This window comes from Uloborus diversus, chromosome 5 (assembly GCF_026930045.1).
Source record: "Uloborus diversus isolate 005 chromosome 5, Udiv.v.3.1, whole genome shotgun sequence".
Taxonomy (NCBI): Eukaryota; Metazoa; Arthropoda; class Arachnida; order Araneae; family Uloboridae; genus Uloborus; species Uloborus diversus.
This window is the reverse complement of record NC_072735.1, coordinates 138,120,200-138,138,367: the sequence shown is the minus strand read 5'-3', so window position 1 is coordinate 138,138,367 and position 18,168 is coordinate 138,120,200. Positions and strand designations below refer to the sequence as shown.

General features: G+C 36.1%; 3 protein-coding genes across 3 annotated transcripts in view; 2 read left to right on the top strand and 1 right to left on the bottom strand.

Annotated features, from left to right (window-relative positions):
* The window catches only part of LOC129221976 (uncharacterized), a 98,293-nt gene extending 94,434 nt beyond the window's left edge, over nt 1-3,859 (top strand). The window contains exon 3 of the mRNA XM_054856384.1: nt 996-3,859. The gene's annotated coding sequence lies outside the window, so the exon portion shown is untranslated. The remainder of the gene's footprint in view (nt 1-995) is intronic.
* LOC129223163 (N-acetylgalactosamine kinase-like) overlaps nt 1-18,168 on the bottom strand; it is a 105,868-nt gene that overhangs the window by 32,758 nt on the left and 54,942 nt on the right. The gene's annotated exons all lie outside the window — the stretch shown is intronic.
* On the top strand, nt 9,620-15,081 carry LOC129223164 (kelch-like protein 20). Its single transcript, XM_054857732.1, has 2 exons — nt 9,620-11,031; nt 14,844-15,081. Exons 1-2 carry the CDS (start codon nt 9,620-9,622, stop codon nt 15,079-15,081), a joined length of 1,650 nt encoding a protein of 549 aa, XP_054713707.1.

Below are 18,168 nucleotides of genomic sequence, written 5' to 3'. Positions count from 1 at the left end.
GCGATATTAGAAGAGAAAGGGTTGGTAGTCAAACTAGGGCCTTGAACCTTACTCGTGAATGCTTATAAGAATACGTAAGGAGTATTTATTTTATGAAAAGCCTTTAGAAAAGTTTAAATTGCACTTCTGACAGCTCCCTGACATATATGATCCCTGGCAATGACAGGGGAACGCACCTCCTTTTTAGGGGTGGGGATGTTTTGGGGGTATTTTCCTCTTTTTTGGCGGTCTCCCGATTTAAGGGGCCTTTGTGGTATTTAGGGATGCGTCCTTGATATTGGGGGGGGGGGGGGAACCCCTGTACATGATCATAGCAAAAGTTACCAAAAGTAAACTTTTGTAGTTTTTGCTGTATGGAAAAAAAGGCTGACTACGATTTACGTCGTCACTTCCGTTGCATATTGAAATTACGCGTCTATCTCGCTAAAATAAGTGTTTATTTAAAAAATTCAATTTTTTCTCAGACAAGACACTACGATATCATTTTAACGCATGCTTCCTAGAGGCACCGTTGTTTAACACACATGGTTTCGTAATTGAGTATCTTCATATATATAATAGCCGATGATCGAGTAACGCGCGTTTCAACAATGAAACTCGCGCCACAGGATGATAATATATTTGGTAATGTTTAACATGTAGGGAAAGGCTTTATTGTGACAAGGCTGAACTGGATCCGGTAACTTAACTGTTTTACTGGTAAGACTGTCATTTCAGGGAAGTGAACAAAACGAAAAAGTGGCCAGCCAATGAACTATTGGAGTTTAGGGTTAATCCACTGGAGTTAGGGTTAAAATTTCAACTATCAAAATATCACCAAACAGGCAATGGCTTCGTTCAAATATAGAAGCAATTTTCACCCGTTTTACCTTGACGGATGATTTTCTAGTTAATGATAAGTTTGTATAAATTTGACAAAAATCATTATTGATGATTATATGCTGTTCTAATTGTGTTGCATTTTGTCAGAGAAACTCAAATTTTCTTCTTTTCAGATGCCAGTTTTGAACGTTTCCGGAAAAAGACGCCTCGCTCGAGTCACGACACTGACGTCACCGGTGCACAACATTTCCACCCTTCGAAAGATGGATAAAGTGGGCATTTCCATGCCCAGGGACCATTAAAGCTCAATGCCGTATTGGACCTCTACGGAAATTTCACTCCCTATATATCGTCCAATGCTGTTCACTCGTTTTATCAGTGAATTCTTTCCACCAACCAAGATAGCAAGCTGTAATTTAGGGAAACTCAAAACAGCCTTTAATTTCTGATCTGCAATGTGATGATTTACATTAGCGCACTTCGCTTTGTATTGTGAATGTAAATATTTTGCAATCAATCTCAGACATGGGGTGCTACTATAACTGCACCTCATATAAATACTATGCAATCTTCAACAAAAGAGTTACTGAAGACCGACTAGTTTTGTACGTCACAGAAGATACTAGATATTATCATCTTTGTCTTTGCTTCCGATAAAATAGAGATTATTTCATTGAAAGATGCATCTGACTACCTAAAAACGCAAATAGAAACGTTTGTTTTTTTCCCATCCAAGTTTAAATCGTATTTCAAATACTCAAATGTCGATCATGTTTTGCCGCATAAAAAGCAAAAAGGGGGAAAAACTGCGCTTGGAAAATCAAATAATATTTAGCACTGTCAATTGGCATTCGAATGGATAACTTAAAAGAAATTTAAAAATTCGGAAGCAGTTCTTGGAAACTAAATAGTTTTATGGTAAGTTTCGCCGTTTCTTTCAACGCGAAATCAAGATGTTCAACGGATGAAGAAGTTGGTGTCATTACATAAAGGTTAAATGATTCCCTAATCCTCTGTTTTTTTGCAGATATAAAACACTATTTAGTTTTAAAACTTTTAACAGCTTTTTTTTTAAATTTGAAAGTCTCGGTTGAAACGGTATTCGTTTTTATTCCATGGATATCGCGTCCTAAGTGGACAATGTTCTAACCGAGTTGTTTCTTAATTTTTATTTATTTTTGCAATGGGGTCGTTTCCGAAGTTTCGAAGTATTTTTTTTTTCTGAAAGAGCATGCTTAAAAATATGGGGTTTGACCATTTTTAAAAAATAATTTGACAATTTTTTAACAATTATTTTAATTGGTGTGCATAATGAAATTCATTTTTTACTCTTCTGCACATGACATCACAAGTGATGAAATGCTATTCATTGATGGCATTAGCGCAGAGCGCGATATTTAATTCCCTTCTTTACTCACATGAACTGGCAACGATATGCTATACAGCAAGCGTAAGCATTCAGCGCGCCAAAGTGCATCACTAGTGTCGTCATTAAGATCCCACGCCTTATTTGAAAAATCGGACATTTAAAAAAATAATTAAAATTAAACGCTTTTAAAAATAAAAGTTTTTTTCTAGGTCCATGTTTTTTTTTTTTTCTTTTTTTCTTTTTTTGTTCATTCCATCAACTTTAGTGACTAAAAGTAATACTTCTGACTGATGGAAACAACCCCATTCGAACGACAGTTTTGTCTTGCACTGATAATTTACGCGTAAAATTTAACTGAAGGATTTTACTGAGAAATTCAAGGAAAAACTACTTCACAGTATCAGCTCATGTTCCATTTGCGCATATATTTGCTTCCCCGATTTTTGTCGAACGATAACACGAACTCACAAAAATTGTCTGATCTTAACAAATATATACGTACTGCATAGCTTCTATGTAGTTTGAAAAATATCACAGGAAGAACGAGGAAAACAATGGACCGTAACCGTTTTCGAATTGGTAACCATCGCAAGCTTTCGAATCATGATTGCATTTGATTAATTTTTCTAAATAACATAAAAATGCATATATATAATAGCGTAAAATACAGTTCATAAAGAAATAGACAGCTGTAAATACCAAATACAGTGCAGTAATAGGTGATTTACATTTCTTTGCAAGTACCTTAGAAACTCGAAAGTTGCTGATTTAATTTTCCTTTCGGAAGATGTTACTAATGAGACATTTATAGATGAGTTTTGCACGTTTTGTCTAACTGCATGAGTTTTAAAAAGAAGAAAAAAAAAAGAGATTTCAAGTTTTTAACATCACTCATATTTTCTTACTATCTGAATGTGTTGATTTTTCTTACCGTTAAAGTGAAAAGTGATTGTTTTAGACGCCACTTGAACGTGTCCGGGACAATGTTGCGTACTATAGTAAGCACTTTCGAAAAGGCAGCTAAAATAGCAACAATCATTGCGGTACTGTTTGCAAAAGTAGGATGAACGCAAGTACTGCTAAAAACTGTTCTGACTGAGGAATCGAACAAAAAAGAAAATGCTGTGAAGAAGAAACACTGCGCTGTTCGAAATGTTTTAGTGGCAACGTTGAATTCAGTCGTGAGATCATCTTGAGCACATTTGGGACTTCGCAACAAGCGCCATTTCGGAAAACGATCACGAAATGTGTTTCAGTATTTATTTATTAGTGCTTTTGTCAAGAGGGAAAAAATGGTTGTGAAGAGAATGCAATTAATCTGAGAAAATAAGGGCTTTCATTAATGTAAGGGTTAAAATGTAAAACCAGTTTCCGCAAAAAATCTTTATATTCAGAAAAAGGCTTTTAAGATATTTTATCTTCTTCAGGGAGGATTTGCAGAATCCTATCATTAGCTCCAATCTGAATTCAGCGGTGCTTTTTTTATGACTGTGGCATGCCGATCTCTTCACTGCTAAACTATTTCTATTTTGGCAGTTGTATTCCTTTGTGGCGGAATTTTTTCACAGTTTTGTTTCAGTGACTGTTATTTTGCATACGGGCTACACTAAATAGGTTTCGAGTTTGTTATGCATTATTGTTAAACTGAAATAAAATTTATGTATATAATGGCTAATTGTTTTCCTTGTTAATTATATGAACTGTGTTGTGTGAATGATTTTTCTCTAGATTATACTTCACGAATGAAAAATAATCTAAAATGATTTGTGCAAACACATGCAATTAAAAATCAACATAAATAAAGCACAAATTGTCCAGAAAGTACAGAAAATAGCTACTTTAAGGCTGCAGAGAAACCCCTTCACAGCGCAAAAAAAAAAAAAAAAAAGTGTTAATTAAACACACAAGAAAAATGTGAAATAACAGACATCAACTAGGACTATCCCGGTATTTATCCCTAATAGGTCAGATTTACATTATTACATTACAAACCAACCAGTTCGGAAGTACAGGATAAGCAGGGGCATATTAAAACGCGGGCAGGTGGGTCCCGAGTCCAAGGCACCAAATCTGTAGCAAAAGTTTTAAAAAATGGGAGCAACTTCGTAATGCACTATAGCAAGGTGACACTATTAAATCTCAAAATATAGAAAAAAAATAATCTTGTTAAAACTTTAACCTCTTTCGTCAATTTAAAAAAAAAAGCCAATATATTTGTTACTTCACTATATAGGGTAAGCGTGACGGGGGGGGAGGGGGGCACCAAAAAAATGCATGCCCAGTGTCCTTAAAAGTATTAGTCGGGCCCTGAGGGTAAGAGACGAAAACAAGCAATTAAACAACTAAGGAACAAAAAATCATTTCCATAATAAAAATCAGAAAGCTTTCTCCTCTGCCCTATATTTTTGAGCAATCAAGAATTGTTTTTTATCCCCACTTGACCAAAGTTGAGGATGCTCTGATTTTTTAGATTACCATGACAACAATTGTTTTTGATATTTATTTAGAAGACGAAGTTTTCGTTGTCATAGTTACAATTCGTTTGTCGTTTGATTGTATTCACATATTTTTTTTTCAGGGCTTAACTAGTGCAGGCTTTATATTAAAAAAAAGTTTTTTTTTAAAGTAAAATAATGGTTTTTTTTGGGGGGGGGGGGGAGGGAAACACCTATGTAGATGAACTTAAACAGCAAAACTTAATCCAAATACAACATTTCCAGATTACTAATTCCTATCATTTGTGATTGATAAGAAATAAAAATAAATCTTAACGTTATGCGCTGTAAATAATCTTTATAATAAGTATACTGGTGGATGCCCGCCATAAAATCCTTACCAATCTGTATTACCGCATCCTTAATCACCCTTTCTTTTTTTATCGATATGCCTCTTATTACCTATTCTAGAAAATCACCAGTCGCTATGAGGCGGGTGCAAATCTCTTGGTCATTTCCATTCCATTCCATTTGTAGAAACAAGAAACCCAACGAGTAGGGTCTTATCGCAATTCGTGATTGCGAAAAACGTAATTTGAATTCAAGACGTCAAAATTTAAATGATTTTTTTAAAAATTAGTTCCGTTATTAACTTCGATAGTAATTAATAGTAATGTTGAAATGGATAATGCAACAGTGGTCAACATGAAAGTGTACTTTCGACTAAATTTACAGCTACACATTATTTAATCTCATTCTTTTATAAAGCTTTGCTATGTAGTTCTTTAAAAAGAAAAATCTAATGTCGACGAAGAACATCAGGAGAGCAGTTCAAAGCATAGACTGCAAAGTGGAAAAAACATCTTCTCCCTTCCATTAAAACTTGGAGACATTAAATGCAGCCGAAAAATTAAGAGGACTGCTAAACAAGGACGGATACAAGGGAGGTGCGATCTCCCCCTCCTTGAGCCAAGATGCAGGAACTTTCTTCGGGTATATTTTCGATATTAAAGTTCCAAAAACGCAATTTTACATAGTCTTCGATGGTGTTAGAAGAAAGGAAGCTGTTTCCCGGAATTCTTACGGAACTGAAGTCTTGAAAATGCAATCGTAGCTCATCTCTTATTACTCTGGGGATAGGGACCAGAACTTTCTACAGGATTTTTTTTTTCGAAAATGAAGTTTCAAAGTCTCAATTTTATACGCCCTTAAATGATACTAGGGATAGGTCCAAAGGTTAACCCTGGATATTTTTCGAAAGAAACACAACCGTAGGACACCTTTGATTACATAAGGGACGATGGGGTTTAGTTCATTCCTTCGAAAGATTTAAGAAATTGAAGAGTAAAGAGTAAAAAACAATCACCCCCCCCCCCTCCTTGAACAATTTCTGGATCCGCCCTTACTGCTAAAGATGTTCCATGATTTATGGATGTATTTAGTTTGCTCTGTTCCCTACTTCGCAAAATAGACGCCTATTCTTGCACCATATTTTAGTTTTGTTGTTATAAGAAGGCTGTAGCTGTAAAATTTGATGAAAGACACCAAATGTTTCAGAAATTTATCTACAGAAAATGAATAATTTGTATCGGGGGAAAATTTTGCTATTAGGAAAACTACTGCTAATTGTTGCTACTCCTAATGTTATAAAGATAAGAAATTTTCCAAACTTTTTAGTAAATTAAAATTAGATGCTAAAACTAAGAAAGGAAGGGGACAAAATCGCTCTGATGCTAGCTAACGAGAGAATAAATCAATGGCTTTGAAATCGAAATTGAAGCACTAAATTTTAATTCGAAGAACAAAAGTTTAAAAATATTCGGAAAAAATTACCTATATAAAAATTTTCAACATTGACAATATTACAGCTTTCTATACAGGGGTGCCCCCCAAGAGCAAGGGAGCACCCCCTTTAAATATCACGAAGAGCCCCCCCCCAAAAAAAAGTGAGAAAAATACCCGTCAAAATAATCCCCTAAAAATTTCGATGGCGCAGTCTGCGCCATGCCCCCCCCCCCAGGGTGGGCAACCCTGTTATATGGGTTTAAATAAATGTTTAAAACACGTTTTATATGAGCCTGAGCATAAATAAAAACAAATCCGGGAAGGACAAAAAAATGTGTGGATCTATAACAAGTTCTCAAAGCAAAAAATAAATAAATCCTGAGAAATAACGACCCTCACAAATCTGATGAATTGCTTGAAAGACACATTTTTTTCGAAACCCATTTTCTCGGAACAGAGAAGAACGAACTGTTATTAGAAATGAGGGAGATCGGAATTTTTTCTTTCCAAGGGATACAGGCTCCGTCGTGTCTGTAACGATCTGGCCACCCACTTTACACGCGCTGTTTGCTGATCTCTCTAAATTTTTTTTCATGTATTTATTTTTTTTAACGATGCTGAGCCGGCGCGCATGGATGAAGAATGGAATGGAGAGGAAGAGAGAGAGAGAGAGAGAGAGAGACAAAAAAAAATGTGGCGTGAAGAGTGCTTCTTCTTCAGAAACGACGAAATGTCAAAGCGTACTAGAGCGAGCCTTTGACCTTCGCTTCTCTTCCCTAAATAGACAGCAGTGAAGGGCGCGTTCGATCCCTCACTGTTTCCCTCTTTTCAGTTTCCTGTTTCTTTTGGTTATCCGACAGTTAGTCGCTGAGAGAGGAAATGGGAAGGATATTTCAATAAAGACTCCATGAGTCCTCAGATATAGGGATCAATTTTTATCCGCCATCTTTAAGAAAACCTAGAATCTGGCACGTCATTTCGAGTTTTTCCGGGGGGGAGGGGGGGGCAAATGGTTCATATTCAGTGCAAATTCTACCGAAAACAGTAAAAAAACCACTTTTCTTCGTTTGTGGCGTCATTTTCTTGGAACAATTAAAAACTACAGGAATACTTAAATTGTCCTGTCCGACTCAGAAAAGTTAACTTTTTGAGAGCATTATGAAAAGTGCTTAGTATTTAAAAAAAAAAAGAATCTGTTTTTTTTTTCATATTTATATGAAAAATAGATGCTTTTCAAATGAAATGCTAATCGCCGACGTCATTTCAAAATCGTCCTGGGCGGGGGGGGGAGGTTAATTACCCAATACATCTATCAAAAAATAACAAAATGTACATTGATTTCTCATTCTATAAAAGCCAGGAGGAGGGGCATTCGCCTCCTCTTGACCTCCCAAAAGGTCTGCTGCTGATTGTACTGGTGCATCGAGTCACTGACTCGATGCACCAGAGAGAGTTCTCCCATTACGCTGAATCCAAACGATTTTTCTCCAGTTCAGTCCTAGAAGTCATCCCTGTGCCCTTTTTGGCAACCAAGGGTACATAAATGTTTTAATAGGAGATCGCAAGGAGGTTCGACAACATGTTTCATCCATGATCCATATTTTTATTTAGTCAAGGCATTTTCTGCTCAGGCACCTGATCTGAAGGCTCAAGCAAACATTCCTACAGGCCCATATTTAGGGCCTGGTAAGCGCACGGTTCTGTCGGTCCATGGACCTGGGCACCACAATTTTAGTGGCACCAAAATAATGTAAATTTCAGTCTTTCTTCGAGAGGTTTTTTTTTTTTTTTTTTTGAAACGACTGCTTTGAAAATGTGCAGATTCCCTTTTGTGAGAGAGGCGCTAAATTTTACCAGGACCTGGGCATCAGTTTGGCTTGATCGGTCTCTGCTCACATTATTACACGGGCACCCAGAATTTCTGAGGAAAGACAAATTTTCTATAATATATGTTGAACTGTTTTCAGATTTCTTGAAAAAAAAAATTTGTCACTATTCTTTCGCATGAATGTACTAATAATTAAAGTGGGTATAAATGTTATGCGTGCTATGGTTAACATGCTTGATTTAGTAAGCATTAATGCATAACTTATTGATCATTCAAAGGGGACAAAAAAATAGAAAGTCCCTGTGCATGGAAACTTGCAAATCCTGCATCCCTAACGTTGCTGAACACAGGCTCCTCACCTCAGGTAGCTAGAACGTCCCCAAAACCGTATGGCGGCTACACCGACTAGATAATAGAAGCTAGTTTTCTCCCGTTAGAGCTCGTTCATATTCAAATTCACTTCTGACCCATGAAAGAAATTAAAAGGCAACGTGGCAATGTGAATTTAGAAGCGAAACTGAACTCCTACAGAAGAAATTTTCCCCACTGGTCAAGGTTTAAAGTAATTTAAATGGATATTTAAATCTTTAGACACTTTTCTGCATTTAATTCGTAAGAATAATCCGTCTGGATGGCGTCGTGGCAAGCGTTGACCTCGTTCGCCTGTTCTGTTGGCGAGTTCAAACCCGACGAACGCGTCGGTGGGTTTTCAAGATGATGTAAGAGCAGAAAATCGTCAGCATCCATTTGTCATGATTATGTGGCACATTAATAATGATTACTTGGGTATCTATTTGGCTTGGAATCTGTCGGCAAAATTAAGTCCGTAGTGCAATTCACATCATTTTAGGTCTCAGGTGCCTCGACCTGGTGGCGTGGGGGCTCGAAATTCTCAAGTGGCACCAATAGGGATGCACCACGAAAGAAGAACACTAGTTTCGTTTTGCAACTATCATAAGTGGGGACAAAAAAATTGCTGACATTCGGGATGCCATCAAAATACTTTTGCAAACAAAATTCTCTCCAGCCACTTTTAGTCGTCTTATAAAGTATTTTACCACCAAAGAAACTCTTCGCAGTAAAAAAAATAAATAAATAAAAAATCAGAATCTAAACTTTGGAGCAAAATTGCTTTCCGAAACTTTTGAGTCATTGAAGACGAAAACGAACAAATAATGTAATTCTACACAACAATAAAATCTTGCATTGTTGTTTTGACTTCACTTCAAACATGGAGTTTTTAGTATCACACTCATTGTCAAAAACAAATCTATTGTTACGAAAAATGAGGCAGTCATTTGTTAACGTCATAAGAATTCTAGTAGGAAGAAAATTAACACCCTTGCTAAGAGCACCAAGAAATTTCATGTAATTCACAAAATGAACGATGTTGGTATCCAAACGAGTGATGGATGTGTTTTTAAGGTACACCGAAATAAACTTTCCCAGCAAAGTAAATACTTCCTGAAGCTATTCGAATGGAATAAGCAACAAGAGATTATTCTTATACCAGGGATTTGTGGAGAAGCAATGAGCCTCATAATCAACTACATGTATACTGGAAAAATGCCGCTCACGGCTGAAAATGTCCTCCAGATCCTCATTGCTGCTGATTATTTTCTTCTGGAAGAATTAGTTCAGTACTGTCGACGATTCGTTGCTTTTTCTCTAACAGTAAAGAACTGCGTATCTGCATACAGAGTGGCTTTGTTAATCGAGAGATTGAAAATCGAAAAGATTTGTTTTCGCTTCATTCAAGTGCATTTTGAAGAGATTGTGCTGGAGGAAATTGAAAGTTTGACCAATCTTCCGATGGAGGTACTGACATTGCTAATAAAAGAGGCATGCTTGAATGTGACAAATGAAGAAATTTTGTGGGGAGTAGTCACTCAATGGATAAAGAAAGATTTGACGATCCGACTGCGCTGCTTGCCACATATATGGCTGCATGTATTCTTGGACTTCTCTGAACAATCTAAACAAGATCTACAAGCTGATTTTAATTTCTTAAATCTTTCCCAAGATCCTATGGTTCTGGAATGCTCTTTTGATTTTGTTAAAAATGAAATGGTTGAAACTCTAAAACTATTGAATCCTGAAAAGTTTTCTGTTAAAATACGGCAGCCAAAAAAACTTTATTTCATCGTTAAGTGGTTATCCTTCCAGAAAAACCAATCTGAAATTTATCTCACATTTGACAGCAACTTGGATCTTTACCGAAAACTCAGTTTCTGCAATGATTTTTTCCCGAACTTCGTTACAATGATCGATCATATAGTTTTCATGTTCAACTCCTTTTCAGGCGAAAATGTGGCCTTCGATATTCTTAATCAGTTTTGGTTCTCCTTACCACGTGTGGCACGGAACAGATGCAGCATGGTTGTTCTAGGAAAATCCATCTATGCCTTAGGAGGTTGCTTTCAAAATCTTTCCAGAGAATTTTATCCACCTGTCGCTGAAAAATATAATTCGGATCTGTTGTGCTGGGAACCAATTAAGCCCATGGTGTGCAACATGGTCCACGCTGTTGCTTTAGGAGGATTCATATACGCTCTAGGACAATGCGATGCTGGTGGCAGTTCTTGCATGATTTTCGAGAAGTATGACCCGTGGTGCAACATATGGCATCCACTTCCAGCTCCGAAGGTTACGAGACATAATTTCGCATTTGAAGTTTACCAAGGAGCAATTTTTGTATTAGGAGGAATAAATGATCATGACTATTTGAATTCAGTGGAAATATTTGATCCCAATATTATTGTTTGGTCTTATGGAAAAAGGATGTTATATAGGTGAGTGATTTTCAAAATTCGCAATTGATTCCATTAGTGATAAAGCTAAATATGTAAACAATGCGGGTACGAGAATGTAATCAGGCTTGAAATGCAAAAGCGTTCGTAGAACATTGCACAATCTGGTTCTGATAAGATGAATTCCGATAGGTGAAGCATTAAAGGATTCCATTTTTTCAAATAATAGAGGTTTGCTTGTCAATTGCGGTTATTGTAGTTTTGCCAAAATACGAATGTTCTCCTTCAACCTAAACAATAAGTGTGTTCGTCCAAGGTCAAGCGACTTTTTATATCTACATTTTATACAAGGATAGCAACAAAGATTGTACACTTCTAGGTTGGCTTGAAGAACTATATGTAAGATAATGATATACTAGTGGGCTCCGCCCCCAGCTCGTTGACGCTCGCCAACTCCTGGTTGATATAGATGCAGAATAAAACGATTCCATTTGTTAAAATATGGGTGAAAGAAACCGGTTTGTTTAACCATAAGCTGTAATTGGGGCTACAAAAATATGAATTTCTCATCTTCCACCCCCCCTCCCCCAAAAGGAGCTTCTCCAAGGTCAAGCTACTTATCAGAGCCTTGCGTTTGGCTTAATATGTTTTCAACGTACATTATGATGTTACTAGCTGCGTCAACCGGCTTTGCACGGTCCACCTCAAAAATAAAAATTATGTCAAGTGACACGTGTTCAACAATCAGGCTTGAAAAAAAAAAATTTGGTAAGATTGCGGGGAAAATAATCAAAAAGGAAAAGTTTTAAACCTCACGATTTCAGGAAAAGCCTCAAAACAAAAGCTAGAATGTTATTTGTTCATATTCGAGAAAAAAAAATGCAGATCTTTCTTCTCGATGATTTTCTTTACAGTCCAGTCATTATAGTAAGTTCACCTCGGAAGTCGAGATACCCAGCTGTAAATCTGTAAATACTTATATATTGAGACCCTAAAAGTTGTCTTAAAACCTACATTTGGTAGGGTGTACGCAACTATTAAATTTCAAGGTCAAAGGTCACAAAAATCTTTTTTTTGCGCTTTTTTTGTAAATATATCATTTCTTATGGGTTTTTTGCTATTTGTATTTATTATTAATATTGTAGAATACAAAATTCTCTACAAATTTTGTTCAAAAATTTTTTTTATACGGTGAACCGTTTTCGAGATAGAGGGCGGAGAGCGCGCGGTCACAGGATCACTTCAGGTCAACCGGTGCCTCCGGTCGAAAACGCGCAATATATAGTTGATGAACTATCGATAAATCAATGATTATAAATATTTGTCAAATTTTATTAACTATTATATTATATTATATCATTTTTTCCCTAACCTATCCACTTTTTATTCAGTATTAATTTACTTAACAACACTTACATGCCCATGTAATTGCAGAATTGTTAATGAAAATATAGGAATTATATTTGAATTTTAACCTAATTAATATTAATAACTTCTTACATGATGAAAAAAAAAGACAAATAAATTATGAATTAAGCTTTTTATTAAAAAATATCATTTACTTTTATTAAAAGTAAAAAAATTGAATAAAGAGTACAATATTTATAATTTTAATCATCTTCTTCCTCTTCATCGTCGTCTTCCGGCTGCTGGTAAATTTCAAACTGATCTTCATTATCGTCTTCAACGACATTAGTCTCAAGTTCTTCAATGATTTCGGGGTCAAAGGTTCTATCTTCGTTAATGTTGCTCTGATATGGTCGAGCATTGAGACAAGCTTGCCCATTACATAGGCCACAAGTTAAAGAGCATTGCAAGCCCGCTTTCCTGCATTCGCATTGCGAACCGCAACCACTCTTGCAGTTGCAGAAAATTGTATTTAGCAAATCTTCTGGAGCAGGTGGTAAAATTGTCATGATAGGCTCCAGAAAATCGTTTCGCATTGCCCAACTCCATACCTGGAATTCCAAATCATGTCCTAACCAAGTTTGAACTTGATAATATACACGCGTTTGAAATGTTGATGAGCAGCTGCACTTGTTGGTGGAATACTTGAAAACCGCACTGGTTTATTAAGTTTTGTAGACTTGACGTAATGCATATAACGAAGATGATCGAGACTTTTCACAGATTTCGGAGCATTATAGACTGCCAATAAAGTTTGAGTTCCACTCTATAATAATCTCTGGGCCGAACAATTTTCTTCCTCAAATGCTGCAGCTAGTTCATCTAAATTTGTCAGTTTCCCAAAAACTTTTAAAAATGATTTTTTTCCCTTTTTAAAAAACGCAGAAGTTGTGTCACAGCCACTTAATGCGTGCAGAAATAAAATATGTGTTTTGGAATGAGGATAATTATCAAAACTTTTAGTTGAGTATATCTCCGTTTTTACATTTCCTTTCCCCAACTTTTTTAAAGAAAATTTCTTGTTCGTAAGACAGTGTACGCCCAATTAAAATGACAAGTAAATCAATATCTTGTCCTATTATAACTGCAGTTTTTTCAGACTTTGATTCTTCAATTGCAGTTTCAACAATAAGAACTTCCGCATCATGTTTGGCTTGTTTAGTAGTAATATTTGCAGCTTGTAATTTTTCAATTAACATATTAATGAGCATATCTTTGTTATTTCGATTTGATAAGAATTTTTCTTGAGTACAACCAACTGGTACAACCATTGTTTCATCGAAAGACTTCATACGTTTTTGAAAGTGCAGCAGTTCTTCTCTGCTGCTCCATAGCTTTTTCTTACTATAGTCTGAATATCCGTCAAATACAACAATTATTTTGGAACTGTAATGCCTTTGTAAATAGTTCATGTATTCATCAAAAATAATAGAAAAAGTATCTGCTCTGCTCCATACAACATGATGAAGAAGAAATCCGCCATCAATAATGAACGTCACATTATTTTCATTGAGAACAAAATCAATTGGGCTCATGTTGTCATATAATGACGATTTTGTTGTTTTTCTCATACCATCATTATCAAATAGAGCTGTTGGATACGGACTCAATCCATATTGAAGTTCATATATAGTTCATCAACTATATATGGCGCGTTTTCGACCGGAGGCACCGGTCGACCTAAAGTGATCCTGTGACCGTGCGCTCTCCGCCCTCTATCTCGAAAACAGTTCGCCGTATAAAAATTTTTTTTTAACGAAATGTGTAGAGAATTTTGTATTCCACAATATTGTTAATAAATACAAAGAGCAAAAAACCCATAAAAAATGACATATTTACAAAAAAAGCGCAAAAAACCGATTTTTGTGACCTTTGACATTGAAATTTAATAGTTGCGTACACCCTACCATATGTAGGTTTTGAGACAACTTTTAGGGTGTCAATATACAAGTATTTACAGACTTACAGCTGGGTATCTCGAATTCCGAGATTCTTACCTAATTTAAGCTTAAATGACTGGACTATTATTGCTACAAATTTCAATAAAAGCATTGTTGCGGAAAGTAGAGATGAAGCACTGAATAATAATTTGAATGGAAGAAAGCCTTCGAAAAATAGGGATTTTATGCTGAAATCTAAGTATCATAATTTTTTTTTTGTTTTTAATTGATATCTCCGATAATTATTATCGGAGGATTGTGTTAAATAGTCAAAAATAAAGACACGGAAATAACGAATCCATCGATACCTGGTTCGATGGTCAGTTTGCTGGCGTTCGGGAGAAGTAACTCGGACATATAGATAGATAGATAGGTACACGCGCGCAGTTTTTAATTATGTAAGATTAGAGCGTTTACAGTTTTTTCTCTCAAGTAACTACTGTAAAAATAATTTCAAATATTCCTTAAAGCCTCGTTAAATTCATAAAATATCATTTTTATCGACAGATATACTTCACCTCGTGTGCACGTCCTGGAAGATTCGCTCGTGATTTTCGATTCCAGCGGAGAATTTCCATCAATTTACTGGAATGGTAATGACTGGGAAAGATACTACAAACTAGCAAATCCTGACAAGTACCTGTTCTACGGAATAGAAGACTCTGACACCATTTCCAAAATATGGAGACAGAACGCTGGACAAGAAAAAAAGTGGCAGCAGTTCATCCAAGAAAAAATTTTGTAGTTCATTTTACGCTGCAATCATTAATGGTTGAAATGCAAAAATTGAGGAGATAATTCATAATAAAATATGTACATTTAGAAGTCCTGTGTTTTAGACTCTTAAAATATACAGTGTTCACCAAATTATTGGAACCATTGCACAAAAAAAAAAAAAAAAAATAATCACAGGGCCTTTTTTTTAGTACGCTCGATAATATTCCATAAAAGCACCTATTTTGGCGAGACTAATTTTCACGATTTTTGAAAGCATCTTAGAATTGCGAAAAGTTGAGTGCGCGAAATTTTTTTTTCAATTACTATTATTGTTACTATTAATTATTATTTACTAGAAAGTCGTGCGTCAAGGTATGACGGGTGAAAATTGTTTCTAATCTTCTACATTTGAACGAAGCCATTGCCTGTTTGGTGATATTTTGATAGTTGAAATTACAACCCTTAACTTCAGTAGGTAACGATATGGCAAAAGTAAAAAAAAAAAAAAAAAAAACAGGGTGTGCAGCGAAGACATACGTAAGAAGTGAAATTTTTGTATCAAAGGGAAACATTGAAATTATTCATCAATCACTTATGAATTGCATAGATCGTGCTGATCATTCATTTATTTACATAAAATTATATACATATGTGTCATTGTGTATCATTTCGTTCTTGAGAAGATAAATTATCGTTTTCCTACGCATATTAATATTGCCGCACAGCGCAATCTGGCTGACAATCACAGTGCTCAGTGGCGGATCCAGACGATCCTCTTGGGAGGGGCGAATGTCTATTGAAATTGAATGGGGGAGGGATAACAAACATTTTTCAAAAGTTTCTAAACTGAAGCATGTTTTTATTAGTATTATTATTATTTTTTAATAATATACGTAATGAAGATAGTTTAGCTGAATGCTGAAAGTGCTTTGAGTACAAAGAATGCAAAGTTTAAAAAAAGGAGGGGGGTAAAGGCGGCAACATCGTTTTTGCCCTTCTCGGTAAAATCAAAGCCCCACCACCGGGCGTTCCCCCAAAAATTTTATTCTAAAACCGCAATTTTCGGCGATCTTTGGTGGTATAAGAAAGAAGAAGCGAGATTTTGAGGCTTTTCTCCGGAAATTTTTCGAAGTTGAAGGAGTTCAGTTACATTTAAATATTGAAGTTCCGAAACACGAATTTACAGAATCTTTAATGATGCCTGGGAAAGGGTAGTTCGGAGACGTTCCCTAAAATAAAAATCGGAAATAAAGTCTTAAAATGAAATTGTGAGCCATCTATGTTGACTTTAAGAAGAAGGCATGGGTTTCAGAACCCTTCCCCAGAAATATTTTGATATTGAATCGATTTTCGATGATTTGGGAAGTATGGCGGTTCTTCTTCGGAAATTTTTCGGAAGTAAAGTCCTAAAAACGTCTAGTGTATATTCAGTAAGCACTTAACCCAACTTTATCCTCCAGTCTTGAGATCTTTTTGTCTGAGCAGTAAAGTACTGAGCAGGCCCGGCTCCTGGGGTAGGTGACCTAGGCAGCTGCCAAGGGCGGCAGATTTTAGAAACGGCAAATTCCGGATTTTTTTTTTCTTTTTTTTCCCCAAGTATAAATATCTCTTTCAGCGCCATAAGATTCACTGCTTCGATGCTAAAAAAAAAAAAAATAATAATTTAGGCTTATAGAGTGTGTACCAAAGCTTGGACATGCAAAGCATAGTTCGTTATGCAAAGCGTAGTTCGGAATTTAACTAGAAATTCAATTTAATTTTAGAGGCGGCAAATTGCGTGAATTAAATCTTTTAAAACATTAATATATCTGTTTCACTGCTTGTATATGAAAAAAACAGTTTGGAACTTAACTAGAAACTCACAAAATTTTAAGCACTTTACTAGTATTTCTATTTTCTCAATATATTTTTTAAATTATTATTATTCAACGGGGGGGGGGGGGCGCTTGCCAATATCACCTAGGGCGGCAGAACTACTAGAGCCGGTCCTGGAACTGGGTTATCATCGTAAAATTCCGTGGATCAAACCCGCCAAGGGCACATCGCTCACTCTTCACGTTCACATCCCCCGTAAGCCACAAACGCAACTGTAAGTCATCTTTTATGACGTTAGGAGAAGGGACGAGGTTCGGAATTTTTACCCGGAAAATTTTCAAAAATGATAGTCCAAAAACGTAATTTTAGACGAACTTCAGTAATCGGAAGTTCGGGAACCTTTTCCGGGAAATTGTTCAAAAATGGAGTCTTAAAAACGTTATTGTTGCCATCTTTGGCAGTGTTAAGCGATGCAGTTGAGGAACTCTCCCTCAGCTTTTCATTATTGAAGTTTCCAAAGTAATCATTTTAGACAATCCTTAATGATGATATGGGATGGGGGCTCTCCAACAGAAAATGTCCAGAATGGAAGTTCTAAAAACGCAAGTGTAGGCCTTTTCCAATGACAGTAGGCGAAAGCATTGAGTTCAACTCTCCCAAGGAAATACGTTGATATTGAGGTTCCAGAAACGCAATGTTCGACTCAATTTTTTTGGAATTGGAGTCTTAAAAATGCGTTTTTATAATTCAACTTTGCTAACGTTAGGGGGAGGGATTATTTTTTTTAAATTGAAGCTCCAAGAGTGGAAAAGATGAGATGATCTAACAATGACAAGAGAGAGAGGAGACTCTTATTTGGAAATTTTTGGAATTCAAGTCCTAAAAACTGAACTGGAGGTGAATTTGTGATGTTCGGGGTGGGGATGTTAGTCTTTCTCCCCGGAATTTTTAAAAAAAATTTACAAGCCTTTTTTTTTGGGGGGGGGGGGGGGGGGGGGGCGATCGCCCCCATCCCTTGTGGTTCCGTCACTGGACTGAGCGCTAAGCTTCGAACCCATCGGACAATGGACCGAGTCCCTGCCAAGACGTTTCAAACATACTCACAACAAAATTGTATATTTTAATGAAGAAAATAGATTTTCAACAACGAGAACATTAAACAATAATCCAAATGCGTTGGTTATATATACTGTCTCAACACAGAACACGTAACCATCACTGACAACGGAAAAGAAAGCGATTAGAGCGCATGTGCGACTTTTCGTGACAAAAAAAAAAAAAAAAAACTGCGTCAATTCGT